The 24378-nt window shown below is 40.6% G+C and overlaps 3 protein-coding genes across 4 annotated transcripts in view; 2 read left to right on the top strand and 1 right to left on the bottom strand.

The window, feature by feature from the left end:
- The window catches only part of RXFP1 (relaxin family peptide receptor 1), a 58185-nt gene extending 55614 nt beyond the window's left edge, over positions 1–2571 (top strand). For both annotated transcript variants that reach the window (XM_020584116.2, XM_010411849.3), the window contains exon 18: positions 664–2571. In XM_020584116.2, the coding sequence (XP_020439705.1) occupies positions 664–965 (302 nt within the window). In that variant the 3' untranslated portion in view covers positions 966–2571. The remainder of the gene's footprint in view (positions 1–663) is intronic.
- A 276-nt stretch (positions 2572–2847) lies between these two features.
- C4H4orf46 (chromosome 4 C4orf46 homolog) lies at positions 2848–4369 on the bottom strand. Its single transcript, XM_039551009.1, has 2 exons — positions 4162–4369; positions 2848–4066 (listed from the first exon to the last, which is right to left on the bottom strand). Exons 1-2 carry the CDS (start codon positions 4321–4323, stop codon positions 3911–3913), a joined length of 318 nt encoding a protein of 105 aa, XP_039406943.1. The 5' UTR covers positions 4324–4369; the 3' UTR covers positions 2848–3910.
- A 136-nt stretch (positions 4370–4505) lies between these two features.
- ETFDH (electron transfer flavoprotein dehydrogenase) lies at positions 4506–24295 on the top strand. Its single transcript, XM_039550712.1, has 13 exons — positions 4506–4618; positions 6560–6706; positions 7101–7330; positions 8214–8295; positions 8567–8685; positions 8991–9068; positions 11666–11812; positions 13591–13731; positions 15691–15834; positions 20722–20890; positions 22623–22805; positions 23156–23377; positions 23685–24295. Exons 1-13 carry the CDS (start codon positions 4585–4587, stop codon positions 23846–23848), a joined length of 1860 nt encoding a protein of 619 aa, XP_039406646.1. The 5' UTR covers positions 4506–4584; the 3' UTR covers positions 23849–24295.
- Positions 24296–24378: the final 83 nt, after the last annotated feature.

The following is a 24378-nucleotide window of genomic DNA, read 5'->3' as shown; positions in this document are numbered from 1 at the left end:
TAACTTATCTCCCAAACAATAAAGGATGAGAAGGGGATGTTGTAAAAATGCACAGACTTACATAGGTGGACAGCGAACACAGAAACTCTTACCAACAGGAAAAGAAGGAATAAGGAGGATGTATACAATGCTCTTTTTCAGGGGAGGAATGGAGAAGTCCTGGTGCAGAACAGAAAACCAGCCTCTGAGGGGATACAGGGAATGGAGGATACTGTTTTGAAGGAGGACAGAACATCAGGGGTATCATTAGGACTGCATGTCATCAATCATGGGAAGAGGATAGGGAACAGACATCACAGGAAGAGACAGGGAGCAAAGCAGAGACAAAAAGTTTTGGGGCAAGAAAAAGGGGCTCAGCCAGAACAAGAAGTCTGTCAGGGCAAATAGGAAGCTACGGCATAGAAAAGAGATATAACTGGAACTACTGAGAGAACAATGTCAGCTTTTGCAGGGAGTCCTGGAAATAGAGATAGGAGGCCATGCAAGTGTAACAGCAAGAAGAAAAAGAAAAGCACCTGTTGTGCCAGGAGCTCAGCCTAAGAGCACACAACCTCCCCCTCTCACCAAGAAGCTACGCTGTGTTGGCATCAAGTGCTTATGTTAACTAAAGAGTGCAAACACTGGAATGCATATTACAGCTGCCTTTCTTTTTCCCTCCCTAAGGTACCATAACTTCTTGGGTGGTGATTTTTATACTGCCAATAAATAGTGCTTTGAATCCTCTTCTCTACACTTTGACTACACGACCTTTCAAAGAAATGATTCACCAGGTTTGGTACAACTACAGGCAAAGAAGATCCAAAAGAGCTAAAGGCAGCCAGAAACCATATGGTCCATCATTCATTTGGGTAGAGATGTGGCCAATGCATGAAATCCCACCAAAGGTTACAAAGCCTGTGCTTTGTACAGACTCTTCGGATGCTTCAGTGACTACACAGTCAACCAGACTAAATTCATACACGTAATTCCATTTTGAACCCTCACGGTGACATCGGCACTGTTAACTTCACATCTGTGGGCTTACTGCTTTACAGCCACGAGGAAACTGAGGGAGGTGTGACATCAGGGCTCACGTGAAGCACTGCAGGAAGAAGAGGGAGCCATGTGTCTGTTTGCAGGTAGAACTGGCATTTTACCATCTCACGGTAGTACCTGACATTTTGACAATTTATCCTAGATCCGAATGAGAAATCAGTTGTTTGGGGCTTTTTTCTTCCAGAAGCCAAGTGTGTGGGAAAAAAAAAAAAAAAAAAAAAAAAATTTATTGTCATTTGAAACATCTCACCCTGAAAGCAGATTGTTTCAAAATCATCTGTGTATGGAGAAGTGTGTGTGTGTGTGTGTGTGTGTGTTTATTTTCTTTTTCTTTTTTAAATTTCCCATTTCAACAGCTGATTTTTATTAAAATAATTAATTGGTTTCCTCATTAAGAAATGTATTTCCTCCTCAAAGTTTCTGACTGGCTCTATTTAGGCTGCATCATCTTAAAAAGCTTTAAGGAGCAATAGCTGTAAGAAAAACATTTAAATTTCATAATTAGGTCAGTTAACTATATTTCTCAAAGACAAACAAGTGAAAATTGTATTCCTTTTATAAATTTACTATTTGACTCAAGTAAAAGCAATAGTGAAATTGTAATGATAGTTCTAATACAGCTGCCAGGTTGGACAAGGCCTTGATGAGCCTGGTCTACTGGGAGGGGTCCCTGCCCATGGCAGGGAGAGGCTGGGACTAGTTAATCTTTAAGATTCTAGTTCAGGCAGAATCAGAACTGTGGTGAAGAAAAAAATAAAAAAGGAGTGGTTTGGGGATTTTTTTTTTCCCAACTGAGTGTCCCCCAGCTTTAACTGGTAGAAGTTTCCCCCTTTAGAAGAGTATCTTACTCTGGAAAGACTGGACTGAGTATCCCATCATCTTGCTGCTGCTCTTTTCCTCACTTTTCTTAACGGGCTACCAGAGGTATCTCGCCACAGCTTGTACACTTCAACAAGTTCCAGTCTTAAGATGTCTCTCTGTGTAGCAGGGAGACAGTCAAACAGAAAATTATCAGTCTTAATAGGTGTCATGACATCTACATTTTAATCACTTTGGACATCTGACTGGATGCTTTAAAGTAATTTGAAAACCACAGCCATTCAGCACTTTTTGAAGCATTATTTTACTTCCCAGAATTACAAGGGTAAAAAACAGCTATCCCATCTGAAACAATCCCCTAGAGGCAGTTCCTTCACACATTCTTACTGAAGATAATCTTTTCTATTATGAATTATTACAACTTCCCTTCTTCTTTCAGTACCGTATTCAGTCTGATGGCCTAGAAGCCCAAAAAGGTAAAAAAATGCTTTCTTTTGCATTGATTTGAAACTATTTAAAATTAAGTTAAAAGATACTTCCAATGTTTGCACTTAACTTCTTAACAGTATAAGAAGTAGAATTTTGAAAAAGTGTGACTCACACTTCAACTGTTTACAGAACTTTGGATTATCTTGAAACTGAAGATTGTTTAGCATCTTGTTTCCACTACTGTATGTTCTACTGAAATAAAATATTATCTGCTGAACAAAATGACTTCTTTTCTAAGCTGTTTAGCAACATTTTGGGTTATGGGGGTTAAAAACAGCTGAGCAAAATCCTGCCAAGTGGATTGCCTTTAACCAGAGCAATGAGAACTCATTTCAATAGAACTTCCTTACTCTGAGGGGCCAAGCCCTCTCAAGGACTGTGACTGCATTTGATGAGATATGCAAGGATCCCTGACCTTGCCATTACTTGTTTTTCACTGAATTTCATTACAGTTATATTCAACATCACCTTTGTTTCCTTTAGTAACACAATAAGAGTCAATACTTCAGAATTTTTGCAACATCTTTATTGTTTTGATAAGCAAACTACAGTTGGTCTTTCTAAAAGTCCTACTAGTAAAAATAAGGCCGACTAATAAGTCACAGCAGAGTCATGTTCTCCTGCAGCCTGCCATTGCATTTCAGCATTACTATTTTTCACAGTGCCTGACAAAGGTACAGGAGTGTCAGTACAGCTATTTATTGCAGATCAGCAATCTTTCAGACCAAAAGGTTCTGTTAACAGTAAGCTCTAGACTATAAGACTAGTCATTGCATAAGGCAAAAATAAAAAACAGGACCAAATACTGAAAAAGCTCTGAAGTGCTTCCCCAGTGAGAGGAGAATACACGTCACAGATTCTTTTCTAACTAATGGAAGTTTTTACTTATAGTTCAAAATAATCCATCCTATCAGTGAACAATGCTGTTAAACTTCTACCCTGCAGAGATATATGGTCCATCATAAGGCACTTTATTACAACAAAAAGTAAAATTGTTTGCAGTAATAAAACATCTTGCGAAAAATCTGCAGCTTTACAGACATACGTTACAATACTGCTAAAAATAGTAAGGTTTGGGATATAGGATTTTTCTTAAAGCTCATAAATAAGCCACAACTTGACACATTATCCCATACTCAACGTGAAGAAAAAGTGTGCATAACAAAAAACTGAAGTTAGTTCAAATTTCTCTGGAGTTGGCAGGGTTTCTGCTGGTAACAGCTCTTAAAAAGGAGGGCTGACAATTCTTCACCGTAGGACGCCACTTTCCTAGCAGTAATGAGTTCTGAACGTAGCACACATATTAACTTTGTATCTATCGCGTTCGCACAGAAGAAAGAGTGTGAGGTCGCTTGAGCTTCAACGAACAACCTGAAAGTCAAAACTGGTCCCCTAAACAAAGTTTTTTTATTCGGAAGACTTACATAAAACATCCATACGAGAGCCCCCAAGTATTTGTGAAAGAACTCTGGGGGAAAACAAAACTCCACATGAGCTCCCTAAAAGAGGAGGTCGAAAAGAGCCCCGCCGCCGTCCGACACGGGCGGCTCGGCGGGCAGGGCCAGCGTCAGCCGCTGGGCTTCAGGGACTCGTAGCCCTCCCTCAGCAGGTCCCGCCACGTCCTGAGGAACCGGGCGTTCTCCGAGCACTTGATGGCCAGCTCCTCCACCTGGGCCGACACGGCCGACGTCGCCTCCAGGATCTTCGCCAGCGAGAAGGCGGCCTGGAGGGACAGCAGAGGGGTTGGGGGTCGCCGGTGCCAGGCCCCGTCCCTGAGGGGGTCCCGGAGCCCGCCCGAGGGCAGCGCGCCGCACTCACGTCGCCGATCTGCATCTCCACCTCCTCCAGCAGCTCCCGTATGTTTCCGCCGGGCAGCTCCGGCGGCCCCGACCCCTCGCCCCCGCCGCGGACCCTCCGGGGCTCGGCGCCGGGCGACCCCTCGGGCACCGCCGCCGGCGGCAGCGGCCCCGCCTCGGCCATGTCCCGCTCGGCTCTCCCGCGCCAGGCGCGCCTCCCGCCCGAGCGCCGCCCACAGCACTCCCAGGGCCGCTCCCGCCGCCCGGAGAGCCGGCGGGTTGGCAGCGGCCGCAGTCACCGCCCCCAGGGGGCTCTGGGAGCTGTAGTCCTGCCGCCGGGGCGGGGCGGGACGCGCGGCCGGGCGCGCAGGCGCGGCGGGGCCGAGGCCGGCGGGGTGTGCGCAGGGCGGTCGCGGGAAGCGGAGGGTGTCCGGGGGCCGCTGCGATGCTGCTCTATCGCTGCCCGGCCGCCCGCCGAGGTAACGCGCCGGGCCGGCTGGAGGGCCCGGGGCCGGGGGCTGGGCTGGGCTGGGCTGGGGCGGCCGTTCGGCGGGGCGGGTGGGGCCGGCGGGGCCGGCGGCTGGCGCGGCGCCGAGGCAGAGCAAAGGTCGCGGCTGGGTCGCGCCGGTGTCCGGGCGGACGCGGGGCCGGAGCGGGGCCGGCGGGCTGGGACCCCGTGGCTCCCTCTGCCCGGGGCCTCTGTCTGCCCGAAGGAGGGAGGACAGGGCTGTGCGTGAGCGCTGCCCGCACCCGAGCTCTGTGATGTTGACGTGGTTTATCCACCTGCAGCGGGGTGCGTAAAGGGATGGGCGGGGTTTTTGAGCGACACTAGGTGTCACCTGCTTTAAAGGGTAAAATAAAGCAGTGGAACGAGGGCACTTCCTTGGGAAGTAGTTGCGGAGACAGCATCCCGACAGCTGTTGCTCAAGGGCTGCCGCAGAGCAAAGTTTCTCCTTGGGGATCGCCTGGCTCCTCCAGGCGTTTCCCATCGCTTTCCGAGTCTGTGAGCTCTCGACTGCGTGGTGGCACGGGCTCGGTGCGCTCACTGGGGAAGGCTCTGACCGTCCAGTGTTTGCACCCACCTCTGTTATTACCAGACGTGTTCAGAGCAGAGTTTCACTTCTTTTACATGTGTGAAGTGATTGATTTTTAAAAATATGCTGGGTGATTCTTGCTACCATCACTTATGGTCAAATAAAAAAATCCTGAAAGTTAAATTAAAGTTTCATGAAATATACGTATGGGTGTAGTTGTTATCAGCCTTATGGAGTACTTGTTCTCAGGTGCTGCCTGGTTGCGGGTAAAGGATAACTAAGAATCATGAGGTGGTGTGATAATAGCTTTTAAGTTATGTTGGTTAGGTACAGATTTCCTGTTAAGGAACCAACATGGATAATACTTGCTAACTTGGATATAGAGACCTGTACCCTGACTGTCACCGGGCAGGGTTATGACACAGGATGCTTGTGCTGGCCTTGCCAATTACCATTCTCAAGTGAACATTTGTCATAGCATGCTGGTGATTTTACTTACGTAGTTTTGTAGAAATACTCCATGTTAAATATGATATTATTCTTCTTCATCCCTGAAAATAGAGAATTCTTTAAGAAAGGAAAATTATTAGTCAAGGCACTTTGGTTCACAGACCTTTTAACTATAACTAGTTTTCATACTAACCATACTAGGTTAGTTTAATACAAATCACACACAGTTATTATTTGTTTCTAAAAGAGGAAAATGATGGCACATAATAGCCCTCTGGAAAGAGTCCTGGTTTGATAATTTGAAACTTTGTTTTTGGTCCATTTGCTTACTAAGAAATTCTAATTTGTTCTCGCAACAATTACTGTATCTGCAGCAAAGGTAAAGGTTACTTGTATCTACTTTATCTTTGGCTAAGCATACTTGAGTTTAAGTCTGTGCTTTTATTGTAGACTGTGGCATGTACTTCAGATGAACTGTCTTGTATTAGTAGCCCAAGCTGTGTGCCTCAACATGTGTTGAGATGTCAGAAGAGCTAAACTTGCATGTCCTGTTTCTACAATTTGGTCACGTTTAATGCAGTCTGAAATAAACCTTTTGAAGTTCAAAATTAAATAATTAAATTGGAACTTAAAATGTGTTTCACCTGTATAGACACATGTTATCCTGTGTCAGCTGTGTGGCCTGTGTACTGCATGAAGAATGCTTAAAGGGGAAGCTTCTTCTCCCCCGCCCCCCCCCCCCCCCCCCATAAAAACTACACAGCATCCTCCTAACTTGAAAATTTAAAAATCCATGTTTATGGTTCCTCATGTTTACATCACCTGGTAGCCTTTGGGAGGGGGAAGCTGTCGTACTTGTTGTGCCACTTGTGTCTCTGAAATTTTGAAAAATCTGGAAAACTACTGATTTGACGAAGTTGCTTCTTGTTTTTGCAGCACGTCAGTGCTTTCGTGCTCTAAAGTTGATAAAGAAAGATTGCCTTCTATCACTGCATGTCTCACGATGTGCCTCTACTGCCTCTGTGCCTCGCATAACTACGCATTACACAATTCATCCTCGGGACAAAGACAAACGATGGGAAGGTAAAAACATTGCATTCTTTAAAAGCTGCTTTATTATTATTATTGCTGAGTTTTAAAGACAGTAAAATGTGTTGCTGGTTTTTTTCTCTTTATGGAAATTCTCTATGATTAAATATAGTACTGATATTTCAAATGAAATTTTTGGTTGTTGTCTCATGATGAGTGTCTTCAGTGCTATACGGTAGCATCAAAAGAAACTTCATGTTTGTTTTTAGAAAGAAAATATACAAGCAGCTTTTGGTTTAGTGATTGTCACAACAAGATTTAGTTCTGTTCAGTACGTATCTGCTTGGTTTTTCAGTTGTTCTTACAGTGAGGGTTTAGGTTTAGTGAGAGAGGGGTTGGAAGAAATTGGAGATTGGATTATGTCATTATCTTTTTTTTTTTATTGAAGGGGTAAACATGGAAAGATTTGCAGAGGAAGCTGATGTTGTCATTGTGGGAGCAGGCCCTGCAGGCCTCTCTGCAGCCATTCGACTCAAACAGTTGGCTGCTGAGCACAGCAAAGAAGTGCGTGTTTGTCTGGTGGAAAAGGCTTCTCAGATTGGTGCACATACATTGTCTGGTGCTTGTCTCGAGCCAAGGTCCTTAGAAGAACTCTTTCCAGACTGGAAGGAGCGAGGGGTATGTATAAGCATGTAAATACTGAAGTTAATTACTAATTACTTGTAATGAACTTCATCTCTGACTCATTCTGGTATGAGTTAGTACCTGGTACCATTAGTAATTAGTACCATTTTAAAATACATCGATGGAACAAAACAAAAGCAGGTACCTTCTTTTTAGTCTGTTTCCTCTAGTTCAACAGCGCTAAAGGTTTTCTGTCTACTGCTGTCTAATGTGGCCTTTGCTCTTTCCTGTAGTAGTCCTACTTCATATACACAACATGTCTGGTGCAGCCTGGGGTGCCCTGCACTTGCTGCCTTTGTGCAGAATCCAGCTCCTGTGCACAAGTAGGAAGATGCTTGGTTCTTACCAATGACAGGCTTGCTGCTTCTGTACAGTAGCTCTTCATGCAAATGGCACTGAGTACACTGACTTTTGTGCAGACACTGTGGTGTAACGAAGGCCTAAGATGATTTTAGGAGGGACGACAGCAGGAAATGAGCTGCCATCTCTCCCAGAACAGCCATCTGACTTGCAGCCAGCTGCCTGCTATCACCTGAGAGCTGCGAGAAGTCAACCTCTTTGGTTTGCCTTACTGTGATAAATGTGCAAGTTGAGCTGCCTTCTTTAGAAAGGTGTAGAATATTGATGTAGTACAAGCCTATGTACAATAGATGTTATTTGCAAAGCCATATTTTATATTTTTAACCTCAGTAGTTGTGTTGATTCTTGCCTGATGACTGCCTCATAAAGTACTTTATCTTCTCTTTTGTGATACCTTCCTATAGAAGTGCTATACTAAACCTGCACTTGACTGCCAGTTTGATTGTTTGATTTTGTTGTTACTGTTGGATAGGCTAAGAAAACATAACTCTCTACTTCTCCTATTTTATTTTTGTAGGCTCCACTTAATACTCCTGTAACTGAAGACAAGTTTGGAATTTTAACAGAGAAATCTAGAATTCCAGTGCCAATTCTTCCCGGTAAAGTTTGGTGAGGGAGAAGAGAGTCACCTTCCTCTGTGTCTTTTTCAACTTCTCCATGAATCAAAACAAGTTTGATTCAGTGTAGTGCAGCAAGTGTATGTAGAATGTAATAGGTTACAGTGATACACTCTGTGTTGGTGATGGCTGTGATAACAGATGACACTACCTTGAAGATAGCAGCTGTAGATGTGACATCTGCTGTGTACAGCCTCAGTTATTTTGCTTAGTGTCCGATGTTTTATATGTGTGTGTGTCTTTTTTTGCCTAGGACTTCCGATGGTTAATCATGGAAATTACATAGTACGTCTGGGCCACTTTGTGAGTTGGCTAGGTGAACAAGCAGAAGCTTTGGGTGTTGAGATATATCCAGGCTATGCAGCAGCTGAGGTACTAATGACATCAGTGTGTGTATATGAAAAGTGGCTTTGGAACCCCTCTCAGTGCAGTCATGACCATTTGTACATGTGCAACTTTCCTTTTAACAGATATGTATTGTGAAAACTGTGTTTCCGTGTCTAAATTCCCTGGCTCAGATCTAGTGGATCATGCAGTATGTGAATGAATGTGTAACCTTCATGTTTGACCATTAAAGCCATGGTGCTTAAAAGTTCTGCTTTAGAACTTCTAATGAATAGATTCAAAGTACAGATCATTACAATGGTTTTTGTTTGTTTGTTCAAATATTTCCAAAGGTACTTTTTCATGAAGATGGTAGCGTGAAAGGGATAGCAACTAATGATGTAGGCATTCAGAAGGATGGAGCACCTAAAGTAAGTATCTATTCTTACCCATAACTAGGGGTCTAATTATGGAAATTGTGATACATCTGCTTCTACTGCCATCAGTAGTCTTGCACCATGAGAAAAGTTGTAGAATTCAGTACCTGTCTTCCCTCTCTGTATTTAACTGGATCAATTACCTGTGAAAGTTCTGGTCTCAGACGTTGTAATATTCTTCTGAGATTAGTAGAAAAAACATTTTCAGAGAAGTTACCTCAAAGGAGATATTGTAAGGGTGTTTGGCATATGTCAAATCAGGAAACAAAGGAAAGAATTCCAGGAACTCCTGGAAAAAAGGCCTAAAGGTGAAATAGAAGGCCTTAGTCCAGCTGGTAACTAGCTGGTAACTAAGAGAGTATGCTTCTGGCTGGTTTGGTTTTCTTGATATTTACAGCTGCAGTTGCACTTGCTGAGAGTGTCCTCCTTGTTGGGGCAAGGTACATACTGGGTTGTTATACGTTTATGCTGGTGTTGGTCATGTTTCTGCATCTAGAAGGTGACTTGACTACCTGCCCTAAGTGTAAGACTTGGATTTTTGGTTTTTTTTCTGGAATCCAGAACCTGCCCTAAGTGTGCTGTTTCCCTGTATGATATGTTGGGAGAATGTAGCACCTCAGAGTTACTTGGAACAACTTTCATGCAGGGTTATTTGACTACATAAATTAGGAGTGCGAGATTTTTCTTAACATTTACTTTCTTTTATGAAGTTTCTTTCTGGTTTCCTATAGTTTCAGAGGTATTCACTTTCACATAGAGTGTGGGCTATTTTTCCCCATTTAAGGCAGGGAGTGAGAAGAAAAGACTCGTTCTTGTTTTGAGAGAACATAGCCAGTGGAGGAGTAATTTATTTTTCCAGTGTAATATTGTGTATCTGCTGTAGGGGACAGACACGCTCTTGTTTTCCAGTGCATGTTTTGTCCAGAAGGTGGCACAAGTAACGTGTGCAGCTTCTGCAGCAGTGAAGCTTTGTGGGGGTTTGTTTTAAGATGGGAAGCAACGATTTTAGCTGTATTTTTTAACATCCTCAAAACATAGTTTGGGGATTTTTTCCCCATTTATTCTGGAAGAAGGTGTCTCTCAACTTCTTTAATGTACATAATGAGTGTGCTGCTACTGCAGCTTTTTTTACTGCACTGCCACTCAGTTCAAGTGTTCTAGCTGTCAGGTGGTTAGCTGGTACTGCCTCCAGTGCACAAAGGCTCAGGTAAATAGATGTAGTTTGTATAACCTCCAAGGCAAGAATATCTTCAATGTGTTTATACAGAGCCTAATCAAATAAACAGTGGTTAATGAATAGATTTTCACCTTGCAGTCAGCACCAACCAAACAAAAATGACAGTGGTAAAAATACATTGTAGAAAGTTGCACATTGATTCTTGTGTAGATACTGGAGAAGGTTGTTAACTATGAAATACGACTCTGTCACATTACTGAAATGTTTCAAATTCACTAATTTCTAATATTTACATGTGGAGTTGTAGTTAATTTGTTTTATATAAATCTACTTCAAAGTGGACACTAGATATTTTTAATCTTTAGATCAGGAGGTAACTCTTTTTTTAGTATTTTGTAAAATTGATTCATGTTCACGTTGACAATCAGAAGTTCAAAGAGTATAAAAATTTGCAAAATCTCATGACTCCTGTTCAAATGTAATTCTCAGCTAGAGGGAACATTTTCATTTGCTAGGTTTCTTCAGAGGTTTCCAGCCAGTAAGTTACAAACAGATTGCACCTGAGAGACAATTGAAAACCAAAGCAGTAAACTTCTTTTGGACCTGTGCTGGCTTACCTTGAGACGGTTTAATTGGGTACTGCTGGAGGTCTTCATCCAAAACTGTTTTCCTTGTCTTTTTCAACATTGAACTTTCTGACTGAAATCGAGCTTTTTTCTATATAAAAAATTTGCAAACATAATCTATATTCTTGTCCAGTGTGCTCATAGATGCAGGTGATGTACTCATACAGCAGTATGCCAGCTTCCCTTATCTGGTTCTCAATCTCATTGTTGGAATTTTTAATGAGCATTTTTTTATAATTATATTTTATTTAGTTTAATTTTACTGTATGTTTTAACATGCAAAGTTGGAGTAATGTCATAGTATCTTTATTCTGAAGCAGTGGGTCGTTTTGGGAGCAGGGCTGATGCAGGTTTTTTGGATATGGTAATTCTGTTCAGTCTATGTCATGTGTTGGGGCACACACAATGTTTTATTGTAACGTGGCTTCATGAGCAAAGATTAAAGTGTGAGGTTACAGGTGAAGATTCTTTGTCAGAGTTCCTTTGCACCATGTGAATGAGCAGATCTGATAAAAGCATCCTCTGATCTGGAAAAGATTCTCTTTTTTCAGTGACGAATAGCAATTCACTGTAGTGCTGCTTTACTGCAATTCCCTTCCAAGACTTGCCAGGGGTGCGTCATGGTTAGGTGGAAAGGACAGCTGAACTTGAACCATAATTTGCAATGGTTTGTAGGTTTTGAGCTGTGTTACCAAGTAGTGTAAAATCTCTTTATTATTCTCCATTTTCTTGCTGTCAGTTTGGTGTGGCACAGACCTAACTGCTGATGAAATGCTGTCCTTTTGCAGGCTACCTTTGAAAGAGGCTTGGAACTCCATGCTAAAGTCACAGTCTTTGCTGAAGGTTGTCATGGACATCTAGCCAAACAGCTGTACAAAAAATACAACCTAAGGGAGAACTGTCAACCCCAGAGCTATGGCATTGGATTGAAAGAGGTATCACTTGCATAATTTTAACAATTAAGGAAAATACCATAAGACTTTAAGGTAGCTCCTGTTTGCTTTCTAGCTAATTTGTGTAAGACATGAGAATTAAAGAATTTGGGTTACACTTTCAGACTTCAGAATCTTTGCTGTTCTGAAGCTGATCAGAGCTGATGCTTGCTGAATGTTGTGACTGTTCCGATTCAGCTGCTGCTTCTCTTGTATCTGTTACAACTAGAGGTACCTGTGAATCCGCTCTGTTAACATTTTCAAATTAGTTTCATTTGTGAAATCTGTTTTCAATACTTGTACTAAATGAGAGAGGGATTTGTGCTGCCTAATTTTGGGGGGGGTTAGTACATGAGGAGGGAAGAAAAGACTTTCTGTATATTAATGAAAGAGAGGGAAGAGAGCTGTTCCAGATGATGAGTCGTGGTCTCTGAAACACCTTCTGGATGAGCCTTTCTTTAAAAAAAACCTCCCATCATTGGGCATATAAAATTGGGATAGGAATGAGGTTTCCTTTTTAAAATATTCTATACTCAGGAAATATCACTCATGAAAAGGAGCTGTATTATTTTAGAATATGTTCAGAGTTTTGACCATGACATATTCTTTATTTATTACTTTAAGTATGTGCTTACAGCTACAAAATATTTGTTAAATGATGAGTTTACACTTCTGTAGAGAATAACTACTCTGTAAGTATACAGCAGAATCTTGGTTACAGTTTCTAATACTGAGGTTGTCAGTAAAGAAGGGTTTTCCTGTAGAGTTCCCTTGCTTCCAGATGAGACTGTGTCTTCTTTAGCAAAAGGTGCAGTCCAGTAGGAGTGGATCTGAAGTGGAGCAGTTGGTGCTCATGAGCTGGTATCTGTACTATGCACTCCTCAGGTTTATTTTTATTTTGGACTAGCTGTGATCTAGTCCCATGGACTGAGTGCTCTTTCATGACTGGAATGCTTTAGATGGACTTTCAGGACCCAGTCTTTCAGTTTCATATTGAAGGAATCCAGTGCATGCCTTCCATGGCTGCTGTATGATGGGAATCAAAGCACAGTAAGTGGGTGGAATCAGAAGTCCCATTCAAAAATGTGTTCTTTAATCTGAACTGGAACTTTAATGTAGACGTACCCTCCATGCCTGAGCTGATCTTATGGTGCTCTAGTGCCCTTCTGTCATTAGACTGTGCCTGGCACGTATCTCCATGGTGAAAAGATGTTTTGTGAAATGAGCAGGAAATAGACTCACTCCTGAAAACATGAAAATGCTTCTCTGAGTTCACCATGGGTCAGTGGAGCACTGGAAATGTGTAGGAGACAGCAGAGACAGGACAATTTGTTTGACAGAAAATATTTACATCAACTCAGGCATATTGCTTTGTCCTGACCTTGAAAACTTACAAGATAATTCATAGAATTGTACGAAAAAAAAATACTCTTAAAGAAAAAAAGTCAACATAAGCATTGTATTCTGTAGCAGAAGTATCTGTCGAAGTCACTAATATTAGGAATCTTGTGGTTGAATGAAAATTTTGGGTGTAGTACTGCAGTCTCAGTCACATTTTCTGATACACAACATTTAAAGAAAGAGAGATATTGTGAAAATCTTCAGTGGTAATCTAAAAAAACTGTACTTAACAGCTGGCATATTGCTGTATGAAGTTTTGCATTGCTAATAGGAGTAAATAAAATTTCTCCTATATGTAATTGTGTGTTTGTCTTTGATTATATTATTGAAAGGCCATTACTTTGCAATCTGAAGTAATTTTTTGGTCATCTTCATTTCAGTTATGGACTATTGATGAAAAGAAATGGAAACCAGGAAGAGTGGAACATACTGTAGGCTGGCCTTTAGACAGACATACATATGGAGGATCCTTTCTTTATCACTTAAATGAGCCTGAACCTTTAGTTGCTCTTGGATTTGTGGTAAGTGAAGTTAGTTTTTTCATGCTTGCTTGTTGTTTGATCTTCATTTTTATGCAGTTTCTTTTCTCTGTTTTAATGAGAAAATGTAAATACAAGAATAGCAACAGACCAAATTTAGTCCTTTCTCAATCTTAAGTGTTCTTATGCCCGTATTAGGGAAGGCTAATTTGTCATATTCATCTGTCTTTAATCCAGTGTCTTTTATTGAGACCAACTAGAAAACCTTCAAATAATTTCTTTGCAAACCAAGCAAATTTTGGTAAAGGCAAAACCAAATGACTAATCAAAACTGTGCTCAAAAAATTTTTGCAAGTTAGGAAATCTAAATCACATGCACTTTGTACAGTTCCATTTCCTAATTCATGTGTCAACCTTGTGTGTAACTCCATTTTTTGAGAGAGGCATATAAAGTGGAAGCACTGCTGTGCTACAAGCAATATCCCTTTAATTTCTGAGCTCTTCACTTTGTTTTTGGTATTCTCCACCCCAGCTGGCCTTGCCCTCTTTAGCAACTGCCTTTCTGAATTGGGCAGGCAGCTTCTTCCTGCTTATTGCCTCTTTATCAGAAGCAGTGAGATCACTGGAGATAGCATGATGTCATTCTGGCAGCCAGTTGATGCAAGGAGCAAGAGTTGGAAATATTCTCTATCACCTACAGTTCAAAATGAAAAATTCACTATTTACCCTGTGCATGTGCTTGAACACAGATGTTGTAAGAGTCAAGCACACAAACTGGACTTTCAGCAGCATGGGACTGAGCTGACACTTCTGTCTCCTAGATTTCAGAAGGATTACAGTGTGTGTGAAAAACTCTATTTCTGTCTGTTCTGTAAGAAATATTGAAAAAAAACTTTTTAGCTTTTTTCAGACACGTGTACTTGTCCTGTACAGATTTCCAGTATTGGAATTAATAAGTACATGCAGTAGATATTCAAATTCTGTTTGGTTTTAGAAGGGCAGAGAGCTCTAATTCTCACAGAGAATGGGAGGTAATCAGTAATGTTCATAATCTCTCCAGAGAGGAAAAAATCAACTTCTCTGTCAACACGCAATCACCTTTTTGTCTCTGAACTTTATGCCTATTTCAGTCTGAGATGATTCTTGCAGTAGGGTTATTTTACCCTTAGTTTGAAACTTGTTCATTAATTTTATCCTGTCAGCAAAGTAGATGTAAGCACTGCTCTAAAAGCAGTGAGCTGCCACAGAAATCAAAGTCTTGATTGCTGCTGACTCGTGATATATATTATTATTTATCTCCAGTAAAGCTTACAGGAACCAGAAATAATTCCTTTCTCAAAAGAGAAAAATTCAGCAACAGAATTCTTTTTAAGAATTTATCTTAAAGATGGGAAATACAGAGTATATATTTGGGCAAATCCTCAAATGCATAAGAATTCTGGGCATCCAGCCCACTAGCAATCTTTTTTCTCCCATTTTGTGCTTTCATCATTGCTTCCCTGTGCTTTATTACAATGGCTCACCTAATTGGAAATTATAATTGACTACTAAACAATTTGAAGAACTGTTTAAAGTATGTGAGCACAAGGATATAACGATCAAAAAATAATTGTTTACATTTTCCTTCAGCTTTTCTAGGGCAGAGGTTGAAATACAAATTTAAAACAAGTTTTCATGCTTAATGCCACCCATTAAACCATGCTTAATTTAATCCATTTTATTCCAAAGACAGCTAGAAGGTGGTTACAATGCAATTAAATATTTTCCATGTTTCAGGTGGGGACAAGAACAGACTTGTAGCAGTAAATATTCAGATTTGCTTCTGCTGTACCATTAATAGAATGTATTTTTGCTAGTAGTTTAAGTAGAAAGATCCTGAGGTTGCTTTAGTATAAAATTGATTTAAAGACTTGATGCAGTAATGTGCAATTGTTTTATTTTCAAATTTCTGTTGAAATTGCATACCTTATTTTTATTAATGTGCACTTTTTCTTTTTTAAGGTTGGTTTAGATTATCAAAATCCCTATTTGAATCCATTTAGGGAATTTCAGAGGTGGAAGCACCATCCTAGTGTACAGCCTACTTTGGAGGGTGGAACAAGGATTGCCTACGGTGCCAGAGCATTAAATGAAGGTGGTATCCAGGTAATTCTTTTCACAAAGTTTTTAACTTTGAGTTCTCTATAGCCACGTATTTAGTGCTGTAGATTTGGATTGCATGCTATACCAAATGTTCTGCTGGACAGAAGAACTTTCTTGTCTTGCTGAGTACTGGCTGCTGAGATTTGCTTGATGTAGGCTCTGTCATACTGAAAATCTGACATATTCACTTTACTTTCTAAATGAAATACTGAATTATAGAAATGTTTAGATTGGAAAAGACCATTTACATCATTGATTCCAATCACTGGTCCACCACTGCCAAGTCTGCCACTAAACCACATCCCTAAGTGCCACATCTGTAGGTCTTATCTGGGCATGGCGACTCAACCACTTCCCTGGGCAGCTTGTGCAAGTGCCTGACAACCTTTCCTGTGAAGATATTTTTCCTAATATCCAATCTAAACCTCCTCTGGCACAACTTGAGGCCCTTTCCTCTCTTCCTGTCACATGTTACTTGGGAGAAGAGACTGACCCTCACCTCAGTACAGCCTCCTTTCAGGTGGTTGTAGAGAGTGGTAAGGGCTCCCCTGAGCCTCCTTTTCTCCAGGCTAAACACCCTCAGCTCCCTCAGCTGCTCTTCATAAGACCCGAGCTTTGTCAACTCCATTGCCCTTCTCTGGACACACTCCAGCACTTTCATGTCTTGTGAGGGGCCCAAAACTGGACAAAGGATTCAAGATACAGCATCACCAGTGCCAGCTACAGGGAAATAATCACTGCCCTGGTCCTGCTGGCCACATTATTTCTGATCTAAGCTAGGATGCCATTGGCCTTCTTGGCCACCTGGCACATGCTGGCTCATGTTCAGCTGGCAGGACTCCCGTGTCCTTTTTTGCTAGGCAGTTTTCCAGTCACTCTGCCCCAAGCCTAAGGCACTGCATGGGGCTGTCGTAACCCAAGGACAGGACAGAGCACTTTTCCCTCACTGGATGTCAGTATAATTGGCCTTGGTCCATAGATCCATCCTGTCCAGATCCCTCTGCAGCAGATTAACACTCCCACCCAGCTCAGTGTTGCCTGTAGACTGACTGGGTGCACTCAATCCCCTTGTCGAGGTTATTGATAAAGATATTAAACAGGGCTGGCCGCAGTACCAAGCCCTGGGGAACCCCCCCCAGTGACTGGCTGCCAGCTGGATGGAGCTCCATTCACTAACACTGAGCCCAGACATCCTGACAGTTTTTTACCCAGCAAAGAGTGTTTGTCCAAGCCATGAGCAGCCAGTGAAGTGGAATTTATATTGCAGTCAAGTATGTTCAGCAGCAAAGCCCACAGACAACCTTTTGTTTTGCCTGGAATCTTGGGGAAGACAGGGTAGTACCACTGATCTGTTCCTGTGGGGTCTTCCAAATTACTTGTTTATCCTAGTAAAAGGAACTCCTTTTCAGTGTTTGAGCCTGAAGTCACTGATGGTGCTGAATTTGTAATGTAGTTTGGCAGGTAAATCTTTACCTCTTCACATACAAATACTTTGAGTCTCTTTCATGCACAGCTTTGAATTTCTGCTTTCTTGGGAGGTGGAATACTTTGTTCATTTTGTTGACTTAAGTAGTGTAAAAGGTAAAATTTTGAATAAGTATTCATCAAGACTTAAAGTCAGTTGAAAGGGCTGGAAAAGCTTGCCAAAAAAAGGGTCTGGAGTTTGTATTTAACAGTTTTAAAGTACTTTCAACCTGTTAGCTTCTCATCTTGAAACACAGGTCATGGCAGTGTGTTCTCTGTACTCCCAGATCTATTTTCTAGATGCTCCTTTCAGTTCGGACCTTAAAACTAGCCTGAGTGTTTGTGATCTGCAGCCTGTATGTGGGGTGATTCCACTCTGCCCTCTGACTACTTTGCCTTTCCTTTTTCAACCTCTTCTTCTTAGTATAAATGTGGCTTCACACAGTTTCTGCAATACAAGTGGAATTCTTCAGCAGCATCACTCTTGTCACAGTCGTGTGGAGTTAGGCTTTGACCTCAGTGTGCGTTGCTGGGAGTGAGTCATGTGGGTTCAGGAAGCAACTTCTTGACTACACCCATGCTGCACATTTAATCAATCGGAGCGTTGATTTTGTCCACTCTGCAGTGGAAATATGTCATATCATGCTGTAACATAGCTGTGTTACTGGCTTATTTCAAAAACCATTGCCATTCCATTATTAACACAGATAAGTTGCAAAATACCAAGATGTTTTAATCTAGACTTTTATGCAAGAGGGGCTTCTTTTTCCACCCTGTGCACTGGTTTCTCTATCACAGATAGTCATTGAATTTCTGGCTTTGGTGGAGTAGCCAAAGTGTGACTTTAGTTGCATCCTCCTTACACTCAAAATGTATGGCTGAAAGAACACAGTATTTTTTAAAGTCACTTACAGACATTGTGCTAAGTTACACAGTCAGTAGAACTAGAGCTCTTGCACATCTCTGCCTCATCTTTGGACATCTTTGCTGGATTTAAACCAACATGTCCCTTACTTTGCATTGTTCCTAATATAAAAGCATGCTTTGTTTTGTTGGTTTTTGGTGGTTTTTTCACATTTCCTGTAGATAGATTTGTTTAGTTGATCATGAAGTCACTCTTTTAAAATACTGTTTTTAATACATGGCTTCAGTGAAAAAAAGCTTTATTGATGATTCACTTAGGAAGAGTTTTAAGATTAGCTCTTTTGCATGTGTTGCTTTGATTAATAACTGTAGCAGTCTGACTCATTTGTATCACTGTAGTCCAGGAATATTTTCTTATGTAAGTCATTCTGTAGCTCCAGTTTTTGATTTTGGTAACAGTATTGCATCAAATAGGTGTAGAGAATTACCATCAACCTCAGCTTTTTTGTGAGTTATAGATAACCTTATGGCCATGATCTTCAGTCTTTAACACAGAGTGAAGGCGGAAGAAGAGTACACGTGGTTTTTAGGGTATGTGGAAGGCAGGATCAGAATTTAGTAGCTTAATCTCTGTAGCTACTATTTCTTAATCTTACTAAAATTGCAAAATGAAGCACTTAAATTCCCATGCACCCTCTATTTCATCTCCATTTTATCAAAAACCTTTGAAAGGTTTAAGGATTTTGTGGAAAAAATAAAAGGTGTTGCAGTTGTTGAACAGTGTATGCTATGAATACCAGGGGGAAAAACCTTTATATTGATGACCCATTTAAGTGTCAAACATTAGACTCACTTAACAGATTTTAAGCCCTGAGCTGAGTAAGGGGAGGAAGAACATGAGGTTTCCCATCTGCTGGCAGGAAAGACTCTGCAGGGAGCAGGTGTCTCCCCTTCTCCAAAGCAGCCTTGTTATGTGTCTGTATCTCAGGGGCAGGGACGGCTTGTGCCATACTGGCATGATGTGTTTCTTCAACTAACTGTGAAAATAGGCACCAAGTGCCATAGTACTAGTAATGAGAATTACTGCCAAAGCTGCAGGATGTGCAACCTTTTGTGTTACATGACTAATCTTTAATCTCATTTATTCTTTAGCAATATGTTGGTCACTATTTGCATATTATGTGAAACAGTGGTTGCAGAAGAAAAGTACTTGATCACCATCTTTCTATGCAATTCAAAGAGCCAGTCAAGAAATCTTTCTATGCTTATGTCAGTGCTGCACCATTGCATCCTAATAGATCTAACAGAGCGGCTGTTTTCTGTGAAAAGAGAGAACATCCTATATACTTAATCCCTTTGAAATAGTGTTATGTAGCTGAACTTAAGACTTCTGGTCCCAGAAAAGTAAGTTGTAGTTGTGTTTTCAGCCTGAATTACCTTTCCTATGAACCAAATCACTACATCCCTGATTAAACAAATTGCACAGAACACAGAAGAAATGCTATGTAATACTTTTTTTTAGTGATTGCCATATGACTATTCAAAAGTAAGCAGTCCTTGGTGACTAGTAAAGAGCTAACACCTGAACAAGCAGAAGAAACAAAACTTTTGGTTTGGGTTATCTTAAAGTACAAGGGATATATTTTTCATGAAGTAAAGGTACTTGTTTAGGGTAAAGCTATTTAGGCTACTGCAAAATGAATTCTTTCAGACAGTTTTAATAAAAGCAGGATGCTAGTTTAAGAAGTGCTGCTCATTACTAAAGACTTTGGAGGAACGGTATGTTCAAAACTTGCCTACAGCAATTTTAGAGTTAGGCTTTGATCAGAGCTTTCTGCTCAAAGTTCTGCAGTCAGTCTGCATTTTGAAGCTGTTCCCTGTCTAAAATCTGCATCACCTTGGTAGCTGAGGTATTCCTTAGTTAATATAGGTGTATAACATAGTATATTAATATTATTGGCCTGATATTTGCAAATCGTCTGGCTGTGTTAGGTTTGTGAGTGGACCATATTCTATGACATTATGCTTACAGAACGGGAGTAAGATGGTGATTTTGCACCAAAATATATTTGTTGGCTGCTGAGCAACTTCTAAAATAAGGGGGAGGGGGACAGGCATGATGGCATTGTGCAGTTTCACAGAAAAAAAATTGTGGAAAAAAACACTGTGAGATGAGATGAGTACAACTTACTGTGTGGAGAGCAGGGAATTGGAGAGTTGGGTTTTTATTTTAAAGAGTTCACTTGAGGCTGAAGGAGGAAAACTGTATCGGTGGGTGACACTGCTGAAGTTTTGTTGCAGATAAAGCAGCTGGAGAGAGGATGTAAGGAAAGTGTTGCCACTTTCATACTCAGCACAAGTACCATGTCTGTGTTCCTGTATGCATACTACACTAAAATTCCTTGACTAAGTGGAGTCACTGGTGCATGTTTAGAGAGCACACATGCAAGTCTGAAAATGGAAAGGACACTCAAGCCTTATGCCAGTTTAATTTCGAGAATGTTATTTTCATTTTAAAAAACAAGAACAACAAAACCACCTTTCTTTCTGTTTTCTCTTCAGTCAATACCCAAACTCACCTTCCCAGGTGGATTATTAATTGGTTGCAGTCCTGGACTCATGAATGTTCCCAAGATCAAAGGAACACATACTGCAATGAAAAGTGGCATGTTGGCTTCAGAAGCCATTTTTAGTCAATTAATCAACGAAAACCTCCAATCAAAGACAATAGGTAAGATCACTGTACTTTGAGTTGTAATTACCTTGTGTTCAATTAGAACCACCACCAGCTAACAGCAGTAATTAATCTGGCTGAAAGAATTAGTTGGAAATGTGAATAAATAATGAAATGGATGTGCTTAAAATTTATTTTATTATTTATTTTATGTATTTTATTTATTTACTATTGATAATGTCAAATGATTTAAGAAAGAAATTGCTCACTTATTCACAAGTATTGATCCTGCTGCTAGAACCTCTAATGACCATCTTAAAAGTAAGATTATTACTGTATAAGTAAACCAGAATACTTTTGTTCCCACAAACATGTTAAAAAGTAGTGCTTTATGATTCAGAAAGTGTTACTGAAAGCCTGCCGAAACAGGAAAAAAGAAAGGAATAGATTAAATGTCAGCAAAACAGGGTGAGATTTTTCAGATTTGCTCTTACTGTTGTTAGGATACTGTTTTCATTCAGTCCATTTTTTCTGTCCTTTAATCTTTTAGTCGTCTCAGTTTGAGACTACGTGTATTTTATTTTATATGTAATACAAGCACATTGAAGTAACCACCTGCTCCTGACCACCTTGTAGTGATTTGTTTAAGCCTTAGTTGTCCCATGAAATCTGTTAATAAAGTCTGGAGAGAGAGAGAGAATTAGAATTCCAGTCACTCTGGAGATAGACACTACAGCCAGGTGCCACATGATGATCGTTTTAGAAATCTCCTCTCTGTACTGGTGGATTCAGGCCTAATGAGCTCCCATTCAGCTAAAATGTGCCATCCACAGAAGGTGTGCTGAACAATTAAAACTTCAGCTAGACATGCTAAAACGCTTAGAATCCATCTGAAGCTATAAACAGTGTTGGTGGGGTAGTGTGCCACTCTTGTTTGATTATGGACAGGTTTTATATGTTTTTCTTCCAGTCTTGTCAAGACTGGACTATTACAGCCACTTTCCTCTTTGCAGAGATAATGGGCTTTATGAGAAATACAGACTGAAGCATGCTTTTGGTATATAGAAAAGGCTTAAAACTGATTATTTAGAGCATTTATTCCCATATAGTAGTAATGGAGAATGATGAAGGAAAAGCTCTCAAACAATTTTCATTTGAAGAAACTTTTTTTTTTTGAGATAATTACTTGACTTTTAACTACACTGCAGTAGATGTGTCAAGTGTAAAATACCTAGTATTTGTAAAGAATACAATCAAAGAGTTTAAATCAGAAGTTTGCAGTCAAATAAATCTCATGAATGTGCTCATGAAATAAATAAATCTCATGAAAGGGAGAAATGATCTAGCACTGGCATCATCCATTGAGCCATAGCCATAGTAACTGAAATGGGACTGTGGTTGCAAAACTTGTATGGAAAAAGCTTTTGAACTTGACATTAGAACTGCAAATCTGGCTTTGGATTACAGGCAGACTGTCCTGGTCAGCACTCAGATTCTATGAGCAAGTAGCTGTTTTCCCACTGAGGTGCCAATACAGCCACCTGTCTAATATTTTGCTGAGGTTTGAGGCAATTTAATGCTGCTTGTGGCTCATTCAATAGAGGCTACCAACAAAACAGTCTCTTGATTCAAGAGGCTGAAACATGTACATTCCTAGCTTACAGTTCTGAAATTCTTATTTTGCTGACTTCATTGCTAGCAGTTGCTTTTATTCAGCATCTGCTTTTTATTTCAAGGATAGTCTTGATGTACTATAGGTACCTAACAAGTAATGAATGTACTGCCTTAGGACTTGATGTGCAAGAATATGAAGAGAACCTGAAAAAGTCCTGGGTCTGGAAAGAGCTGTATGCAGTGAGAAACATCCGACCATCCTGCCATAGTGTACTTGGTGTGTATGGAGGGATGATATATACAGGTATATTTTATTGGCTACTGAGAGGAATGGAACCATGGACATTAAAACATCCAGGTAATTTCTTTATCTCCTGAAGATGATTCTAAATTTATAGGTCAGTCTTTTCCGGTCTTAGTTTCAGCTGGTGCACATCTGGTCCAGTGGTGAGGTGTTAAAGTGTGCAAAGGAAATTGATAAAGCATTGAAGCAGACTTTGTCGTATTAGCTACCATACAATGTAAATGAAGACATTAAAACAGTGCTTAGTACAACTTAGTATAGTCTTTTGTCTTGTGAAAAAGGCTACCTTTTATTAAGCACTTCATTCTGATGACAAGGGAAGTTAAAACAGCTTAGTTAAATTGTTCTTGAGTAACTGCAAATTACAGTAATTCTATACTGAAATTTATTAAAAATATATTTAGGACCAGATTTTGCTCAGCTCAAGCCGGCCAAAGACTGCACACCTATTGAATACCCAAAGCCTGATGGAAAAATCAGTTTTGATCTCCTGTCATCTGTGGCTTTAAGTGGTACAAACCATGAACATGACCAGCCTGCTCATTTAACTCTCAAAGATGACAGCGTCCCTGTGAGCAAGAATCTGGCCGAATTCGATGGACCAGAGCAAAGATTTTGTCCAGCAGGTAGGTAACAAAAATGTGTGTGTCAGCTCCTTCTGCAAGATGAAAGACTAAGTACTTCAGGAGGAGGCCACCTGGCCTACTACTTACTTCAAGCATTCCATTCTAATTTTCCTCCTAGAAGGGGGTTCAGTTGCAGGTCTTAAAATATGCCAGCAGTACTTTTGTGATGAAATAACTATTAAACATGGAAGAAGGGAATTAAAACACATTAGTAATATATTTCCCTCATTACAGTTGCTGGTAAGTAGAGTATGCATGCAGGGGGAAGCTGTTCAGCAAAGTGATAGCTCCCTTCTTGTCTTTGCAGGGGTCTATGAGTATGTTCCTCTGGAAACGGGAGAAGGATCAAGGCTGCAGATAAATGCTCAGAACTGTGTCCACTGCAAAACATGTGATATTAAAGACCCAAGTCAGAACATTAACTGGGTAGTACCTGAAGGTGGAGGAGGACCAGCTTATAATGGAATGTAAACTGACAGGAGATCTATTCAGTGACTTCTTATCAACAACAATTATGTTGGAGTATTTTATGCTGCAGCGTAATTAACGTACGGCACTGACTTGATTGTTAAGGGTTTGAGACTAATGTGCCATTCTGAATTTTACCTATGACTGTTGCATTAAACAGAAAGTTGGTGCCTTCTGGTTAAACCCTAGCCTTATTTGAATAGGACTTCTTTACAGGAGCTGTATGGCAGGCAGAAGTTCTTCTCAGGACTGACAAAGGAGCCTTGGAGCTTGGATTTACTGCTGAAGTTCAGTGGTAAAAAGAGCAATATCCAGAACTGTGCGTATGGTGGAGTAACTTAGTACCCACCTTAAAAAAATGTATTTTCTCTCTCTAGCTGGAGTGATTTACTATATGTAATCCTACCTGGCAGTCAGGGAAATAAATCAGTTTAGAAAATTTTCACTGCTTTTAAGTGTTACATTTTACATCAAATTTACAGTTGTTTTTTTTTTCCTGATGATAATAGGAAATACCTACTGTAAAGTGGGTT

Source organism: Corvus cornix, chromosome 4, assembly GCF_000738735.6.
Source record: "Corvus cornix cornix isolate S_Up_H32 chromosome 4, ASM73873v5, whole genome shotgun sequence".
NCBI lineage: Eukaryota > Metazoa > Chordata > Aves > Passeriformes > Corvidae > Corvus > Corvus cornix.
Note: the sequence above shows the minus strand (reverse complement) of the source record. Positions and strands in the feature narration are given on the sequence as shown.

Bases quoted from the DNA above. Each gene is read 5' to 3' on its own strand.
- C4H4orf46 (XM_039551009.1), bottom strand. From the start codon at position 4,323: ATGGCCGAGGCGGGGCCGCTGCCGCCGGCGGCGGTGCCCGAGGGGTCG. The intron at 4,067-4,161 runs GTGAGTGCGGCG...CTGTCCCTCCAG, and splicing joins TGGAGATGCAGATCGGCGAC to GCCGCCTTCTCGCTGGCGAA.
- ETFDH (XM_039550712.1), top strand. From the start codon at position 4,585: ATGCTGCTCTATCGCTGCCCGGCCGCCCGCCGAG. The intron at 20,891-22,622 runs GTAAGATCACTG...GTACTGCCTTAG, and splicing joins CCTCCAATCAAAGACAATAG to GACTTGATGTGCAAGAATAT. The intron at 22,806-23,155 runs GTAATTTCTTTA...AAATATATTTAG, and splicing joins ATGGACATTAAAACATCCAG to GACCAGATTTTGCTCAGCTC.